We start from the raw sequence: 19450 nt of genomic DNA on the forward strand, positions 1-19450 counted from the left end.
AATGTCTGCTGGCATGGCTTGGATAAACTGGAGATAAAATATCCCTTCAAAACCTGCAGGGAAATCCTCACTATTAAAAAAAGCAGTTTTTAATTATTTTTGCTGTTGGTGACTTAGGAGGGAATTTTAGTATAGTGTATAAAACAAAATGTAATTAAAGCTGTCTTCAAGTATTTGGTTGTGTAGTGCAGTGACGGCAAAATGCAGTTTAAAGATGAGGAGAATGTTTATTTTGTGGAGTAGTGCTACATTGTATCATAACCTGATGATTTCGTAATATATTGATGACCTGACCTTTTTTGAGGTACAAAATATAGTATTCATTATGCACACAAGGCCCACGAGCCAAATAGTTATCCGGCCAAGGATAATTTGCCAATATTGGCATTATGGCCTCAGCTGAAAATAAATTTAACAGAATTACTGAAGGTACATGGAGTTAGTAGGAGTTTAATTATGCATGTTTTTCATATCTAGAACATTCATCACTTTGGCGTGTTGGGCAGCATATTGTTAACCTGGCTTGCAAAATGTTTTTGGCAGGACGTCGAACTCCTTTGAATGTCAGTGCACTGCACATTTGCGATTTTGTGGCATTAAAACAAAAAATACCAAAACAGACTTGATCTGCCATCTTATCCTATTTTAGCGATGAATGTGTTTGTGTTTTGAGGGTTACAAAATTCAACCAGGCACGTTGACAGAGACCGCTCAGTATTTATTTGCACTGTGGCTTTTGCCATGCAAGGCCAATCGGATTTGTGTGTAGTATTCCACTATTACATTTCAGCTACATCTATTTTCTATAGGTCTTGTACACTGTGAGCTTGTGGGAGAGTATGTATGTATGTATGTATGTGTATATATGAATATATACATATATATACATATATATATATATATATATGTATATGTATATATATATATATATATATATATATGTATATGTATGTATATGTGTATATGTATATATGTATATATGTGTATATATGTGTGTGACGGGGATATGTATATATATGTGTGTGACAGGGATATGTATATATATATGTATATATGTGTATATATATGTATTTATGTATGCATATGTGTATATATATATATGTATACATATATATGTATATGTATGTATATGTATATATGTATGTATAAGTATATATGTATATATATATATATATATGTATATATGTATGTATGTATGTATATATGTGTGTATTTTTTTTAACTCCCCTCGCATACTCTAAAGTCCCTTTTAACAACATGAAAAGTAGCAACAATATTCAGAGCAGGTTTCTTTATTAAAACATTAGCCTCTCACTCGCAATGTACAGGATAATCATAACGACAGCAATATCAAGAATACAAATCATAATGAACTCTTTGAGTGCCAGTGATGATGATAGATGCCCAATTATGCGGCTCTTATGATCCATCTATGAATTTAAATGACTTCATGACGAGTCTTTTGGAAACAAGTGGATTGGACGTCTATCGGCATTAATGGCAGCCAATGAGTTGACTGAATTAAAAGTCTATTCCACTTGTCACATGTCATTTTCCTTTGCGTGTCTTGTAAATAAAACACTCATAATACTCTTTAATATATCATTTCACGTTCTGAGACCCTTCAGAGGAATGTACAGTTAAGAAATAAAATGTCTACAGGTCTATTTTATTTTTTTCCTGACATTGCACGTAGTTTTCTCGCACTTGCCCTTTTTTCACACACTTGCATTACAAATGATCTGTAATAAACAAACCCCTGGTGGCAAACAAACCTACATTTGCACGCACACACACACACACACACACACTCGCAAGCATACCGTACATCATATATAACGGGGTGCATGCACTTAGACGTTCACGCTCCCGGCGCAATGCACACTGTGTGCATTTGTGCGTGTGCTCGGTGGTCGGCCCAGTGCTGCTGCAGTGCTGTACTTTAATCAAATCTGTAGTTCCAAAGCGTCACAGTGCCCCGGGGCCGCAGCGTCCAGAAAACAAACGCACAAGGCCGAGTGTCGGGCCGCCATCGACCTCCTGCCGCACCATAGCGCGCAGTGGCTCGCCGTGGCCGTTTGTCACCATCTGCTCCTCTTTGCCCCAATTGCGGGAAAACCAGGAAGTTAAACGTTTCCTCGTTTGGCGCTGGTACTGGTGACCTTTAAGAGATGAAAGACGATCACAGGGGAGAGGACCAATTTTTACACAACATAAATTTACTGTTCCACAGAGTTTGGAGTCTCTCAACATTGTTGGAACTCTTTTAAAACCTCTAAAGGGTTAAAAACACAATACTGCAGTACCCTGACTTACAAGTTTCTTTCGCTCCATGAGCGAACTTGTCACTCAGTTTATCTTTTTTTATCTTTTACCATTTAAAATGAATTGAAGCGCGCCATTCAGCTATTCCAACCCACAATAAAAGAAACATTTAAACACATTTTAAATAACTGTGGAAAAATAAGAATGAAACAGACAATTTAAAAGATTGTAAAGTGTAATAGCTGAAAGTTTGGTTAAACTGGAAGTCAAGTCGTCACTTTTGAGGATGCCACTGTTTGTCAACTGGACACCAAACATTGATTATCATTTTTTGAAAAATATACATAACACTAGGGCTGCAGAACTATGGCCAAAAGATCATACATTATCATATTTCAATCTCTATTTTTAATCACAATTGCTTCATCACGTTAGGCTAAACTTGCTATTATCTTCCTTGGCATTAAAAACAATTACAGCCAATAAATTTATATCCCTTTCTAATACCTCTGCAAATATAGCTCCCTTTCTTCAAATTTTCCAGTACTCTTTCATTTTTATTCACAAAGAGCCACTTTTTCTTCGAGAGCATTGCAAAGTAATTAACTATGCGCTCTCCCTCTAGTGGTTGGCTGACAAGTGGTTAGAAAGTGCTCCATTAGATTTGCAGCAGCGCCCTCATTTTTAGATCCTGGTCAAAATTAACAATTGATTCCAAGCGGCCAACTGCAGCTCCATATGAGTGTAATGAGCTCTGGAGTAGCCACGTATGTGAAGCGTGTTCATAAGTCAAATGTCGCTTTGCAATACAAAACATACACAGTGAAATCAACCGAGAAAAATTTGGGGCAGTCGTAAGTCAAGCTACCACATCGTACTGTTAAAGCCGTTTATCTTGAGGCTCTAGTGAATCTTTCCCGTTAAGTTCAGTGGTGGGCTTTGGTGGTCATGTGTCAATGACATCCTGCGCTGGTGTGGGTTCGTGCGGCAACGTGGTGGCGTTGGGCAGCGTCTGCGTGTGGCCCACCGAGTTCTGCTGCAATTCCATGGCCATGGCGTTCTGGGGATGCGGGAACTCTTTCACCTGTCTGCGGTACTCCAGGAACGTGGAGGCCTTGGTGGCGATGGCGACCACGTTCTTGCCGACAAATATGGTGGACACTCGGCTGTCCTGGAACAGCACCATGTTGACCCCTCGGATCAGGATGGTGACCATGTTGATGGTGACCAGGCTTAGGACAGGGTATAGCATCATCTTCTGGGGGGTCATGTGCTCTCCCTGCATGCTGATCTCGCTGAGCGATACGCAGGGGAGGATGAGGAGCAAAATGTAACAGTAGAAGAACATCAGGCCCTCAGCCCAGATGGGTAGGCCTGTGCGTTGGGGCTCCCAAAGATTGGCTTGGATGTCCAGGAGGTCCAGTAAATCCAGCGCCACCCAGAACAAACGGCTCCGCATGTCCTCCTTTTTGCGGAAAGTCCTCACATATTCCATGCTGTCCAGAGCCACCAGAACCAGGTACAAGCCGGGGACACACACGGATAACAGTAACGTCAATGCCTTCCGGGCCACCGTTTCCAGACTCTTCCTGTCTGCCTTGCAATTCTGGAAGACAAAGTAGAGCTTGATCTCCAGCACGAAGATGTACAAGAACCAGAGGATCATGGCGTACCCTCGCCGGGCGGTGCGGACCTCTGCCCCGACCCACACGGCCACGTAGCGCAGCACGATGAGAAAACAGACGTCCCCGACCAGCACTATGATGCAGACGCCGATCTTTCGGGGACCCTGGTTCTGCTCCACCAGATAGGCGTCCATGAAGGCCATGCTGGTCATGATGACAATGGTGGTCAAGCACACATGGCGTTTGTCGGGGGGCGGCAACACCATGGCGAGCTCACCTATTCGGTCTCACCTGCCCCTTCACACCTTTTTGGCTGTTTTCTCCTGCTGGGATTGCCCCACCACAGTTGAGGAACAACGGGCTCACTTTGTTACTCGCCGCGCTTCCATGGATTTAACTGGGCGCACCCCACAAGCAGCAGTGCTGGGGGCTCGACCGAAGACACGCCATGACTGATGGTAATCCACACACACTCCCACAGTGGGCTTTGTCTAACAGGCGCGTGACGGGGATTGGCGCAGTGCAGAAATGTTGAGAGAAGCGTTGATTTCGGGATTACCCGACGACATAGAACGGCGTTCTTGCTCCTGGGTTTATGCATGCACACGCGTGCCGAGGATTCCTATACGTACATAGGCCTCCTGCAGATGGCGGCACAACGTGCGAGTGAACGGAGACGGAGGAGAACGCAAGGAGTCTGCAGTGGCCTGGAGCCTCCCCCCTCCCAAAGCCGCCATAAATCACAGAGACAGCAGGTCAACGGCCCGTGAGGCCTTGCGTCCTACGCCGGCATCCCCGCGGGGAGGCTCTTACACGAGGTTGGATATCCATCCTTGCCTCTCTCGCCTCCTGCTTTTTTTTTGCCACGTGGCAGCTTCTCCTCAGCCTGGAGGAAAAAGATGAAATGAAGAAGGGGTGGGGGGTGGTAGGAGGGTGGTAAGGTGGGATAGGAGAGAGAAAGCTGTCAGCACCACAGGGTATATAACATAGTTGTCATTGCCAGAAGCGACTGCACACGTGAGGAGCCAAGTGTTGTGTCAGCTTGGCACCAATGCATATAGGACAAGACAAGGTATAATAAGATTGCTTCACCTTTCTTTCGGGTGTGCGTGTCATATGTCTCTGGTCATCTAAAGGCATGCCTTCATATGCTCAGATGAAATTCCATTTAGCAAACGGCGGTGTCATTTCGATAGGAGAGCCAAATCGAGAAGCTCATTCGCAAGTCAGCACACAGCAGCCACTTAGCCTACATATATCCCTTTTTGCGCTTCATTTTTCTGCATCATTACCTCGCGCTACAGTTTCAATTTGAGCCAGAGCAAATGAATAAACAAATACTTCATTTCCTTCATGTTGACAGAGTGGCATTTTACAAAGTAAAACAAGCGCTAACGCTCTTGTACGTTTCACTAGAATTCGGTGCACGCATGAATGCACTATCACATTGGCATTTTTCATGCAGGTGTTGCGGAGGTTTAGTCAATCTTTTTTGAAGAGTCTCCTTTATAGGTGTCGAATGGTCAGCCATTACCACAAAGTTGTGAATTGTTTTGAAATAAGTGATCTCAAAATTGTCCCAATTCTTTTTTTAGACTCTTAATGGAAAATATGATCATATTTCCATTTAAAATGAAACGAGAAAATGGTACATTTCTTTTGTTGTTAATTCTCAATAAAAAAGCACCAAAAAATATTTTAGTTGTTTTAAGTCCTAGAACCACAGGTACATGTATGCTGGGATACAATATGTGTTTAGATAAGACAGGGTGCTGAAATTCTAATCTTGCCCAGCAGAAAACTGTTTTTTTCACTAGTTTATCCGGTTTACTCACGTTATCTGTGGGTCTTATCTCGCTCCATATTTTCCTATAATACCGTTTGAGCTTCAAGGTTATTTGCAATTGTAGACAAGTTGCAGACAAATGACTTAAGTCCAATACTATAAATGGCCAAATGCAAAAAAGTGTTAAATAGAGCTCTTTCAAAATGGAGGCCGGTTAAGGTGAAAATTGTACAGAAAGATGAACAAAATGCAAAAATGAACACTAAATGACAAAAAAGGATGGAAATGTACAGTAAAAAGTACATGGAACTGAAACCATTGCTCTAATAAGGCTACTAATAGAAAACCATGGTAGGCGTTTAAAAACAACAATCATGTCATGCATTTGCCGCATTGATCAATTAGCTGCATTACTTTTTAAATGTTTTTGTGGGTCACTGCGCTTGAAAGTGCATTTAAATCTAATTATTGTGTCTCCATTGTCCATTTGAGGCCAACACAGCATAGGTTAGGCCGTGGGCTTCAAACTGTGCAAGCTGTGCAATAATTGTAAAAGCCATTAACTACCCAGCAGTAGTCGCCAGTACCTGCGTAAGAAAAATACATGTGCTCTCGGAACAGTGGATTTGTATTGTTGAACTCTTCTACTGGACTTTTTTTTACCTTTGTACTACAGTATTTTAAGCTAGTGCAGCAATCCGACGCTATAAAATTGTATTATTAACCTACTTTGGTTGCTTTTAAGTGCTCAAATGTAGCCACATCAACGTCGCTGTCCATGGTGCTTATTGCAGCTGCTCAAGTTTTGTAATGTTTTTCATTTTTGAAATATCGTCAGCCGATTTTAGTGGAGTCTTAAATCATCTACACTTCAGTGACCTTTACTACAAGTATACAGTCCACAATCACTAATGAGTCATTTAAGTGTTTCTGCCTGTCGCACCCATAAAGTAATTATGAGAATAATTAATTTAAAATGTTATAACGAGTAGGTTTGGAGCTATATTTCTCCTACAATAACAATGGCAAATACCCTTCAGTTACTGGAGTAAAACCAAATGGAGTAGTAAAGTTGCACTTGTGAATTTAATATATAACACACTGAACATTTATACATTTTCTGTAGGATTTGTCCTTTTTTATATTGGACATCTAAAACGTGTATATATATATACAAAAAGACATGCTTTAAATGAACTCAACTACATTTTTACACACCAATGCCATAGTGTCAGAATATCATTACTATAAAACGAACCCCTTTTGATCCAAGCATGCTTGTCATATTTATTTCAATCAAGTTGTCGCCAACAGGGAGAATCACTTAAAAGGCTCAATTTATGTCGTGAAAATTCATCGTTCACAGTGAAAATCCATGAATTTCAAGTTGACATTTTGTTTCCTTATGATGTATATGGTAAGAATATGAATATGAATATCCCGATGATATGAATCACTTTTGCAAACTTTGCCATTGCACCTGCTTCAGAATTTACCTAACCCAGCAGAGACATACTGTTAAATTAAGAGTTCATCAGCTGAGATATTTGTCAGTTGCCATACATATAGATAGATCACAGCTAAAGTGCATTTTCAGGAGCCATCTGCCATTTACATTAATAGGAGTTCATTTTCCCATAGAGAACGGAGGTCCTAGAGCACTTTAAAAAGTTGCAAATTATACATACCGTGTATTTAAATAGCCATCTGGCTTTTACTAGCATAATGATTTCCACATTTTAGGTATTTGAAGTCATTAGAAATTTTCAAAGACCATAGTGGTCTTCAGCAACGTATGTCATGTTAGTTCCTGTAGTTAATGGATAAAAAATGTCGCTCTAGAGTCCTTTCTTTAATGTGTGTGAGACTGCGTCCTTGTGCTGCAAGGCTATTGACGTTAAACTGATTTGCAATTGAAATACCTGATGAGTGATGTTTTTTTGACGGGAATATGACGCATTATGAACTAGGCCATTTTCCATTAAAAATACATAAATGTAAAAGTGATTAGCGTGTCGGCCTCACAGTTCTGAGGTCAAGGGTTCAATCCCAGGTTGGTTCTCAAGGCTCTTGATAGGATAAGCAGTTCAGAAAATGAATGAATTAATAAAACATTCCTCCTGTTTCGTAACTTTTGACGAAGTCTCAACTTTTTGAGGTATTCAGCATTCTTCCTGCATGAAATCTCTCAAGTATAAAAGTCACGTTGACCCCTAAATCTGGATGCGCTGGAGAATTCTGTTTAAGATGAGCAACATGGTTCCAAAAAGCTTCAATAGTAATCAAAGCATGGGTTTGAATGTATAAAATTCATTATGTTGAACAGAACCTAAGAGAAAGATTAGACTCCTAAGATGGTGATTAATTGGCAGTTAATTAGGAAAATGCTGAGAATCATTTACATGTTATAAGAAAAAAAAGCGGGCATGCCCATGTAGACGGAGCATCCCCTCACCAATGAATGAATCTTACCTAATGAACTAATACCAGTGTAATGATATTGGAGTGTGGCCTTCAATTTAGGGGCAACCATGAGATCCACCCGCTCTTTATGTAGCAGGAAGTTAATGAACTTGGATAGCGAGTCATTATTATTCATTCTTGTTGTCACATTATGTTAAAGAGTGATATTTTATGGTGGAAAAAAAAACAAGTGCTCTGCTATTTTATGTCTTTTGTGCCTGGATTCTTCAGTCGTGTAACAACAATGAAAACCTAGTTGCATATATGCCATGTTGTCCAAATGTTTTCTAGGATTTTGAACCACTGGTTCTAACTGGCTTTGTGAATTATTAATTTCGCTTTAAGAATTTGGGTGGTTGTTAATTACAGTTTTCATGTGCTGTGGAACTAAATTTAAGGAATGTTTAAATAGCCACTGGAAGAGTCAGTTCGGGCTATTTTCAAGGAAATGTAATGCTATTTTTTTTTAACTTGCGATCTGTATTTTGAGGGCGTAGTACACATACAGGTTGTTAGTATAAATCCAGCCTAAACTACTACTTGTGCTGTGAAACCCTGGAGCTCGAGGGTAATAAAGTCTTTCAGATGAGAGCTGGAAGTGAGTGCACGTTTATGGCGGCGAACTCATTTTCTTGTGCAGCTTTGGGCTGATGACTCTCTTACCTGATGCCTTCAAAGACTGCCTTTGCTTTAGGCCATGTTTCTCTCCTTGTTAAATCAACGTTATCTTAACAAGAAAGCATCACATATTTGCTTTCTCTCAGCCCTCACCAGCTAAGTTGATTAAAGACTGCATAAAAGTCAAACCAATCCCATCAAAACAAAACAAGAAATTTGCCCTAAACTCGCATTTACACATTTTGTGAATAGATCATTTGTCCTGATAGCAAACCTTCACTATTTCAGGCAGCCATGATCATAAAAAGGCACGAAACCCCCCTCAATTTTATGGAATAATACAGACAAGTCCTGTTTTGATATAAAACAAATGCAGCTCTGATGGACATACATTCAACTGCAGTTGAATTCCGATCTACTATAACTAACACATGTTGCTTTTTTTGATAGCCCATTGGCCATTGTTGTGTGAAATGCGATTACTACATCCGAGGAAGTCAATTTGCCCCCAAGTCAGAACTCCATTTTGGAGGCCATCTCCAATTCATTTTCCAACTAGGAAGTGAAAAATGTGTGATTTCCTCCACTCACATGCGTAGAAATGTTACTGCACGAATCTGCAAAAGCTAATGGAGTCCTCGTATGTAGACAGAGGGACACGAGATCCAGACTGCTGGTTGAGTGTCAGACTGCCGTTAATCTAGCCATCATAGCCCAATTAAACAAATGTTTTTCATGCGGACTCGCCATACAGTGACAGTGTTGCAGATTGTATAAAGCCAGTCTTTCTTTCTGATGGGATTTCATGTTTGTGGGTCACATGATGATCCCATCATTCACAGTCTGGGAAGCGTGAAGCAGAATGCCCCCATCCGGTTCCGATTAGAACATGGCAAAGTGCTCTAACGTTAATCGCTGAAAGCGTCTCGCTCTCATCCTGGGAATGACTTTGCCGTGTTGTGCTAATCGTAATAAAGTTGCGCTCACGGGATCAATTGTGGTCGTATAGTGTGCTCACTTGGAGTTAGTATTTGAAGCGTCCTTGTTTGTGTCGGGATACCAATCCCACCCGCAACAGGCATAGTCAGTTCACTCTGCGCACACACACACACCATATCGAGGGCGTATTTTCATTCTATTGTGACTAATCATCATCACCTTCGTTCACCTTGTCATGTTGTGCGATAAGCAAAGAAGGTTCATGAGAGCGCATAGCTGGAAATAAACAGTCATCTATCGTGGTCGTGTCACCGCCTCTAAATAGCGACGGCTGTTGATCAAGCACAGGAAAAAAATTTAATGTGCAGTCCACAAGATGGAGGATAAGTTGCTGCCTGCCCTGGCCTGACACTCCAATGTGTTGCTCCTATCCTCTCTGAGCTTTTCAGCTGAGTGCTATTGTTCAGTTAATCACGTCCAATGAATTCAAGAAAGGGGAGCAAGGCTGCACAATGGCATTTTTGTGTTCTTTTCGTTGAGACGTGACCAGGATTTCTTGCTTTCTTGTTGTTAGATTAAAAAAAACAGCCAGTATAGGAGAGCAATAGCATTGCAGTCCCGCAGTATAATTTTAAGAGTACGTCAAGAATTTATACATGAATATACCTGTAATTATATGGCCCAAGCTGCTTAATATGTGTGAAATGAATGCAATTAGAAATAGTTGTTTGCTAATATATTTCCTATGATTGACTGCTGACCAGCTCACCTTGGAACATAATGAGGACAATTTTCATGGAGAATGATGGACAGCTTGTATATACAAGCATATGATGGTTAAATGGAACGTTGTTTTGATTCCAGTAGTGCTTTGCCATAAGATTTTATTTGTTTTGTGAACAAGCTCGTGTCTCAAAGTACTTGAATTTCAAGTCATAACCCAACCTTTTGTTGAATGTGATTTATAAAGAAGACTGTGGTAAAAATAGGTTGTGTCATAACATTTTAACTTGAACCCATTCTGAAAATACAGACCAAACCCAACTGTACTTTATGTATTGGCTGTTCTTGACAGTTAGAAAAACAAATCAATGATGCACTCAGTTTTATTGTACTTCCTCAGCAAAAAAAATGTGAGCCGCATATTAAATTTGCATGTGGCAGTGAGGTTATCTTTTCAAATATCGATATTTTTTTTTATTCATCCAAGTTTAAGGAAGACCACATTGGCTGTACATGATTATACTGTGAAGTTAACTAATATGACTGAACTTACGTTGCCCCGCGGGGAATAGGGCTTAACTCAGCGTCACAGACAGGGTCTGCATTTGGTGCCCTTGAAATTGCCCCTATTCTCTGTGGTGTCAATCATAGGGTATTTCTAATCACAGAACCGGGGGACGATATGAGGCATGCCGGAATGAGTGAGTCATCATCAAAGTGAATAAAAGAGCCACCTCACATCTCACAAATGACTGGAGGTTGGCCGATGAGACGAGACACTCTAAAAGTTCATCTGCTGAATAGCGCTACCTCCACAAAGAACATCAGATTTATCTGAAAGAAAAGCTGTTCTATAGGTTAGGCACTTACTCTTAAGAAGGTTACCATAGCACATTTCCAGATAGGAATATACGCAGTTGGCATCTTGTTAAAAAATACTATAACATCATTTAATATAGCTTTATTAATATTAAAAAAAAATCACATCAGATTATGCAATTGTCATTGGGACATCAAATATTATCAAAAAAATTAACTATCCCTAACAGTAAAAGATAATGAAATTGTAGAACACATTTGTAATCAAATTTACAATTATAAATTAATGTCTAAATGTTAAAACACGTGACCTGAGGCAATTACAAGTCCTTTTTCCCCCCTCAGCAAACATGCTTGTACTTGTAGGTTCAAGTAGTCGATTTAAATTGACTGTTCCGACAGACTACCTGCGTGATAGGCATTAGCTATCGACTGCACAAGCCAGTTCAATTACAAAGTATGGGCACCAGTCAGGAGATGAAGGAGGTAACCCAATTTTAAAAGCAAAAAAAAGGACATTCAATGTCTTTTACTCCATTATTAAACCGAGTTACACTCGTGCAGAAATGTCAGACACTCACGCTGCCCCAAGCTAATTCATTACAGACTGAGTTCCTAAGCATCGACCATAACTGTCTAACGAAATCAGGTAAAAGGGAATGAGTACTGACGGGAAGCCCACAATAGACATGGGTATTCATCAAAGGAATTGGGCTAAAATCTTATTATTGCTAGGATTTTTTCAGTGGTAAACCAATAAGGTTGCTACTGTATCCAGGATAGAACACATTTAAATGAGTGGAATTGATTTGCTATACAAGTAATTAAGGTACTAGTTCGTTCCAACATGCTGCAACATGTTTTTTGCTGACTTAAAAGAAATTCAGATGCACACAAATGTTTTCTTTTTTAGAATATCTAGGTGACAGTTCCATTGCGGTGCTTTTGGAAGCTAAAGGTTACTACTCCCACCCAAAAGCCTAATCGCTTCATTAGGCACGCAAATGTCATCTAAACTTAGAATTCAAATTTAATGCAAAATGACACACGTCATCTTCCAGGAAAAATTGAAATTCCAATTTAACGCTTTTATTGAGCGCCTTATGATAAATACAGTATTGTCTGAAATCATTCATTGATAAAATACAATGCCACTGCTCAGTTTCCTATAATAAAAGTTAACGTGTACACACTTGAGCTTCTGTCAAACATCAGAATTCATGTAATCATTCAGCAATATCAATTAAATTGCTTTGCCAATTAACCTTTCACTCCCATCATGCATTCTGGCTATTCCCCCACTCTTGAGTTTACTATGACCATGTCAAATTTGACCCCCCTAAAGCGAGACGGTGTCCATAGTTGCATTCAAGTCACGTCTTTTTACTGCTTGCTCTATTTCACTAGTGGGCAAAATGACTTTTCAAAGACAAATATCTCACTGGTCTTCTTCAGTATTCATCTGAGCAAAGTCTCGGTACTAGCACCCACATCACACAAGCATGCACGTACACAAATTCTAAGAATAATACCCTGTCTAGAACAGCTGAATCACTAGAACACTATGCACTATCAAGTTGTTAATAAAATATCAAGTGTAGATACAAAAATTTAAGTACTTAGACTTCATGAGCCGACTTGATTTTGCAAAAAAAAAAACATGCACACATCTGTCACCTTTAATATTTAGCGGGAGGCAAAACAGTGAGATTGGGGGTGAAAAATGGCGGGGGCTGAGTGGTAAAGAGATGCAACCGTGCAAAGGTTGCCGTTGCATGTGATTGATTAAAAGGCAAAAGAGATGTGATACAGAGAGGATTTGATGTGCTGCTAATGAGCCAGGAGTTAAAATGGATTGCTAAGCAGAGGATTTAAATATTATCGGGTAAGGATTAATGGCGGATGAAGTACGGAATTTCCTTCCCGATAAGTCATGTATGAAAATCCAGCTCCAAAAAAAAGATTGAGAAAATATTTGTGGGTCCATTTTAACCACACAATACATTATTTAACCTTTTGTATATCTTTATTATTTTTTAGATTTGGGAAGTATTTGGGGAAAATGTTGCAAAACTATTTTCAAAAAGTCTTACTAGGGTGTCTTGCTTCCGAAGTTGAACCCTGATTTGCATGGTAATGGAACGGGAAACAATATTTTACTCAGGATTAGAGACCGCCGTTGCATGTGCAAATCACAGTTTCAAGCTTCCTGGCAAATGTTTGGGGCTGTGTGGACTCAACTTGAAAAGAGCTGTCAAGTATGAATAGAACTCAAATTCCAATTAATTTTGCCCTCTTGAACAGACGCCAAATGCTGGACGACTTAAAACATGATGTAGTTGGAATTTGGTTTTCTTAGTCTTCTCTATAGCCTACTGGTAAGGAAAATGGCCAGACATTGACAAATGGGGAACATGAAAAATCCTATGAAGGAGCATTGTGAGCTTTCATAAAGAGAAATCAGATCTGTGACAGATGTGGGTGTTCTAGCAGCCCCAGTTTGATCCTAACCTTCACTGGAACCTAAGGTTTGTCAGATTTAATTGAAATCCATCTAGACTAGATCTCATCATATCATCTGACAGCTAATAAAGAACAAATCAAAAGAGTTTTCCATCCTTTTGGAAGAAAGAATGGACACCTCTTACAACAGAGAAATATTCCTTGTGCTCACAGCTGGAGGTCAATGGGTGAAATGGTCAACTGAATCTGAACCATGATCAGTCTGTGGAGATTGGCAGCTAGCTGTGAGTTCATTGACTTTTCCATCCAGTGCCTCAAGAGGAACGTGGGAGTAACCGGGCCAAGGATGAAAAAGTCATATAAAGAGTTGGCAAGGGAGTTTGAAACCGAGAGCTTCTGGCTTTGGCTGAGAATTGAAGGATAGGTCGTTGGTAAAGCAAGGTTGTAGACATGCTAGCTGCAGGGGGAGTATAAAAGGGAGAAGTCCCTAACATCGCTCCATCTTCTGAAACCTTATCTAGCTCTTCATTGCCTACAACACTCATGCTAATTAGGGTCACAAATGAGTGGAGGAGCTGACTTTAGCTGAGAGAAGCACTATACCAGCACCTATAGACAACTGTGCACACTTATCAAAAATATAATTATTCACTTATGCTAATAGGCATATTTATAGAGCGTGGGAGAAGGTCAGAGTGAGATAACCCACAGAGAGAACATGCAAACAAAGGCCAGGGTTCAGATTTTCACTCAGAACCCGTTAATAATGAGGCAGAGCTGTGATATCAAGCCATGCAAAATAAGGTCTTGTTCATTTTAGGGAAAAAGGACTGGAAATATTCATGTAGCTTTTTATGTATAGAGAAATCTCTTCAAAGCCAAAAGAGAATACTTCACAATGGAAGAAGAAGAAAAAATTCTATTCCATTTGCAAACATACCTACGTACAATGAACTCTGGCCGCCCGCCATTTCCCGAATCCCAGCACGGCCGCCCCCTTTTCTCAGTGCGGGAATGTAACAATGCGTGATAGTCCAACAAACAAATGGTATCTTGGTGCAATTCTTCTAAGTGCCAAGAGAAATCAGCCTGCCATTGAATGTGCCTCGCCGGTTAACCAGCACGCTGGGAAACAGGAGGCTCAGCTTTACCATGATGGATAGCTGTTTTATTTTTTGTCTCGGTGGTGCTATTAAGTTTGAATGAGGCACTGGGCTTTAGTTACTCTTTATGTAGTCGGAACACAGCTTCCAACCTCCCCTCACGCTCTTTAGAACTCTGTGACAGTCTATTCAAGGGTTAGAGGGAATCCAGAGTGTAACAGTTCAACCTCTCAAGAGTTAGGTAAAGTGTCGTAAAGCTAAGTAGTGAGGCAGGCTCTATAATATCTAGTGGGAATGTTTCAAATTTGCAAAGCAGCTCATGCTCCTTCAGTGCCAAAATAGTGTCATTCCATCTCCTGAGAGCTGAATGGACTGGGTCGCTGATATCTGTATGAATGGTGTCAGATTTTTGGTTAGTGGTTTTGTTTTGAGCAATTGAATTTCTTGCGTGAGAGGGTCATTGACAATCAGCATGTTCAAATTTGTGTCTGTGGTCCTTCGTTGGTTGACATCCTGCCATGGTGGGCTTTAATTATCTTCGTTTTTTTGCATGAATGTGGAACAAAAGCACATGGAAATACTTAGATGGGTGGATTTGTAAAGCATCAGTTCACTGTTCTTCCCACACAAGCTTTTTTGAAATGCAATACAATACAGTACAAGCAAGCCAAAAGAGTTTCCTCCACAGGGTAGATTTTCTTGTCAAAATATGGCCTCTGTTTGTAAGGTACCTTAGTGCCAGACAGTTATGTCTTTAGTTGTGTCATTTAGTAACAATTACACCTTGGGTATTTCATTCGGTGCACTTTTCACCCTGAGTGATAATTACGGCAAATGTGACACTTTGTTGAATCTGTTCATAGCTTAGGGGTAATTAACGTGATAATTTGCAACAGACTGTTCATTGGTGTACATCCAGAAACTCAATGATGCCAGGACTTGTAGTTCAGCAGGCTACACGCTTTCGGAAGATCTGTAGCCCGATCATTATGTATTATAACAAATTAATTGTCCTGAATTTGAGCACAACTATTTAGACACACTGAGTAACTGTAGTGTAATATTTGACCCTACATACGTATCAGATGGCGATCGTTTCCTGAAAAAGTTCATCACTAATTTTATTTCATGAAGTAAGATAGTTGTGATAAATTATTCTAATAAGCCTGGCTCACTATACATTTATTTTCAATCACGTTTGTCCTCGTTAGGGTCATGGGTGCGCTGAAGCCTATTCCAGCTGACATTTTGTAAGGTATTGCGGCGGCATTGCAAATGAGTGAGTTTTCAATTGGCCTCCTTGTTCAATAACGGTTTGAAATAATATTAATCGTATGATAACTGAAAATTATACAGTAGATGGAAGCATACAGTAAATGCCACCTTTTGTAGCACAAGTATTATTGAGGATATTACAAACTTAATTTCACATTGTAAAGTTGAGTAACAAGGAATTTAGGATTTGATCTTTAAAATTATTACCACTATCTGCTAGGCTCATTTCATAATTATCCTTCCATTTCTTTAGTTTGTATGTTCTAAACAAAAAGGCAGTCTCACTCTGCAAAGCATTATGCGACCTCAAACACTACATAAACCTTGTATTAGTTTTCCTCCACTTATAGACCATTTGAATAGTAAATATAAATTTGTTGCATATTGATTATTTTCTCCCTCCCAGTCATTTTTCTGATGCTTTTTAGTGGTAGAAATAATAAACCTCAAATGCATAAATACGTAGGGAACGCTTAAAAGACGAGATATAATCATGAAAATTCCACCATAAATTTTATTTTTGCTTTAGCTTCACTCGGCTAGGTCTAAAAAAATAAATAACGCATAAGCAATCCTATTTGATTTTCCTTTGACCAACACTGCTGTACTACCCCAAACATTTGTAATCCCGCTTGACAGAAGCAGGGCCCAAATGAACTGCCGTCCATGTTGACATGCAATTTAGTTTTTGCTAATTATAGACCACCGCGGTCATAAATAATTCTGCAGTCCCCTGCTATCCTTCACCCGCTCGCTTTCATCATACAAGCATACAACCATGCTCATATGCTAATGAAGACTGTGATGCTTTGCATTGGTTGAAGGGAGAGAAACAGAGCAGGGGACATTGAGCAGTGCATCTTTCCCTTCCAGTTAAAGGCCATTCAAATAAATAGCGAGCCTTCACTCTGTCCCGTGATAACCAATTCTATGAGACTTGAGTGCCTCTGCATCCCTTAAGCAATGCTTTAATAACACAAGCGCAATGGAAAAGATGGAAACATAAAATGCATCTTGACAGCAGCTGAAGGAAGTCTTGGAAAAGAGGCTTAGAGTTGCCCGTGAACAGAAAAACATTTGGGAAATATAATTATAAGATATAGCTATTCACATTTCTATTAGGAGAAATATGGGATGAATCTTTGGTTAAATTGCAGCCCCCATCGAATCGTGCATGTGTCACTATGTCAATAGATATATCAGGTCGGGATATTAAAAAAAAGTACTAAATTCAATTGGAAATAGTACCGCATTAATCTAAAAGAAGTCCTCCAATGGTAGACTCCAAGGAAATTCATTTTGCTCAAACTACTTTGGCTATTATTGGGGTTGAGTTATAATGGTGTGCTCAGTGGGAGTATTAATTACATCAATATCATTTCAAAGTAGTAGCAAGGCCAGTTCATAAAATATCAATGGAGCCACAAAGGTTGATGTTCATAATCCGTTCTGTGAAACAGTTTGCCTTATCAACCTTTTTTAACAGTCAAATGCAAAATTAAAACGGTCGATGCGTATCATCTTCTCATATCAATGTTTTATGAAGCTTGCGCAACTAAGTTATTCCCTCTAATGCACATGTGTCAAAGTGGCGGCCCGGGGGCCAAATCTGGCCCGCCGTATCATTTTGTGTGGCCCGGGAAAGTAAATCATGAGTGCCGACTTTCTGTTTTAGGATCAAATTAAAATGAAGAGTATAGATGTATATTAAATTTCCTGATTTTCCCCCTTTTAAATCAATAATTGTAATTTGTTAATCCATTTTTTTTCTGTGTTTTTAGTTCAAAAATCATTTTGTAAAATCTAAAAATATATAAAAAAAAAAGCTCAAATAAACATTGTTTTAGATCTATAAAAAAACTGAATATTAAGGGCTTTTATTCCAGTTCTTTTAATCCATTTATTAAAAAATATATACATATTATATCTATGAAATCGAGTTGATGTTAACGCGGCCCGCGAACCAACCCGAGTCTGACACCCCTGCTCTAATGCAACAATTCTACAACCTCGGACATTTTAGTCAAATGTTAAGACGTTAAGAAAGCAAATAATATGAAGGAAGGTGGTTTGCATCATTAAAGCATCCCTGCCAAAATGATAACCATTCCAATTATGCACCATTGCTTGTCTTTTTTTGTACATTTCTCTTTTTATATTCCACACCTAAGCTCTTCTTTCACTGTGCTGTCTTGAGGGAGTACTTTCCCCAATAATGCCAAAAGACATCTCCCTCTCCAGCTGTACTGGGTAATAGAAATCCTTACTACAAAGATCTGAATACATATTTTGTTTCTTCTTCCTCTTGCTGAGCACCCACTAGGAGAAAGTGCTTCCATTTTCCCATTTCTTTCAAAGATCCCTTCCCTTTTTTCAAGCAGACACTCCCACTCCTTCCCTTCACATCTGAGCTGCCCTGCTTTTCCCCCCTCTATCTCACTGAGCCTGTTTGACCTGCGCTAAGGGGATACGGCTGAGCCTTCCTCACATCCCACACAGAGCCAACAATCTTCTCTTGCTCTCGATTATACCGGACATTTGCAATGCTACAGTTCCCTCAGGGTCTGGTGTTGAAGGCCAAGCTCACATACTTTATCTTTACATAGCGAGATAGCATGGATGGGCTATGTGAAGCGCAGTACACACTGGACCAAAATCACAGATAAGGTCGAAACATTCTTTATTCTTATGCTCATTGATTGTTCAATGATCAAGTCAAGATTCCATCCAAAATTCTTGCATTTTTTTCTAATTTATTGCGGTCAAAAACATGCTGTTCTACCAAATTTCGTGACGCCAGATTTATTGGTAGATTTATTCTGATCGTTACATCGTATCAAAAGTTCAGCAAACTGAGCAATGTACTGTAAAGATTGACTTTTTTCAGTTGTATTTAGTGGTTTAATGCGACAAATAAATACATCTTTAGGTGGAGATATCACAATTCATACAAAAAATGTAGTTGCCTGAGATTGTACAGTTATCTTATGTGAATAATGCATTTTTTACACTATCTCAGAGTAGATTAAATGACAGACAGGTGTACACATATCACAGGTGTAGCTTGAGCTTTTTCATGTTTTTGCAAGTCTTAATCAAAAAGGAGTCAAATGGGTTACACACTGTGATAATTGGAAGAAAAGCATGCGTTTTGATTAAAGTCAGCAATATTACGTCTCCATTCTACAGAGAAAACAATGCAGACCCACAACGCCAAATGCTAAACATGTTCAATATTTATAAGAGCAAATTTTTGCATGGTTAACATGATGTGAAGTAGAACGATAGTCGATCAAAATTAGATTAATAACCTAGTACACATTTCTAACTGCGGACAGAAAAAAAATGAAAAAATTGAGAAAAATAGGTGG

The 19450-nt window shown here is 39.5% G+C and overlaps 1 protein-coding gene across 1 annotated transcript in view; it reads right to left on the minus strand.

Moving 5' to 3' along the window:
- Positions 1-1276: 1276 nt before the first annotated feature.
- The window catches only part of tmem121ab (transmembrane protein 121Ab), a 34912-nt gene continuing 16738 nt past the window's right edge, over positions 1277-19450 (minus strand). The window contains exon 2 of the mRNA XM_077587967.1: positions 1277-4776. Coding sequence (XP_077444093.1) covers positions 3212-4156 — 945 coding nt within the window. The 5' untranslated portion in view covers positions 4157-4776 and the 3' untranslated portion in view covers positions 1277-3211. The remainder of the gene's footprint in view (positions 4777-19450) is intronic.

Source organism: Stigmatopora argus, chromosome 19 (assembly GCF_051989625.1).
Source record: "Stigmatopora argus isolate UIUO_Sarg chromosome 19, RoL_Sarg_1.0, whole genome shotgun sequence".
Classification (NCBI taxonomy): domain Eukaryota; kingdom Metazoa; phylum Chordata; class Actinopteri; order Syngnathiformes; family Syngnathidae; genus Stigmatopora; species Stigmatopora argus.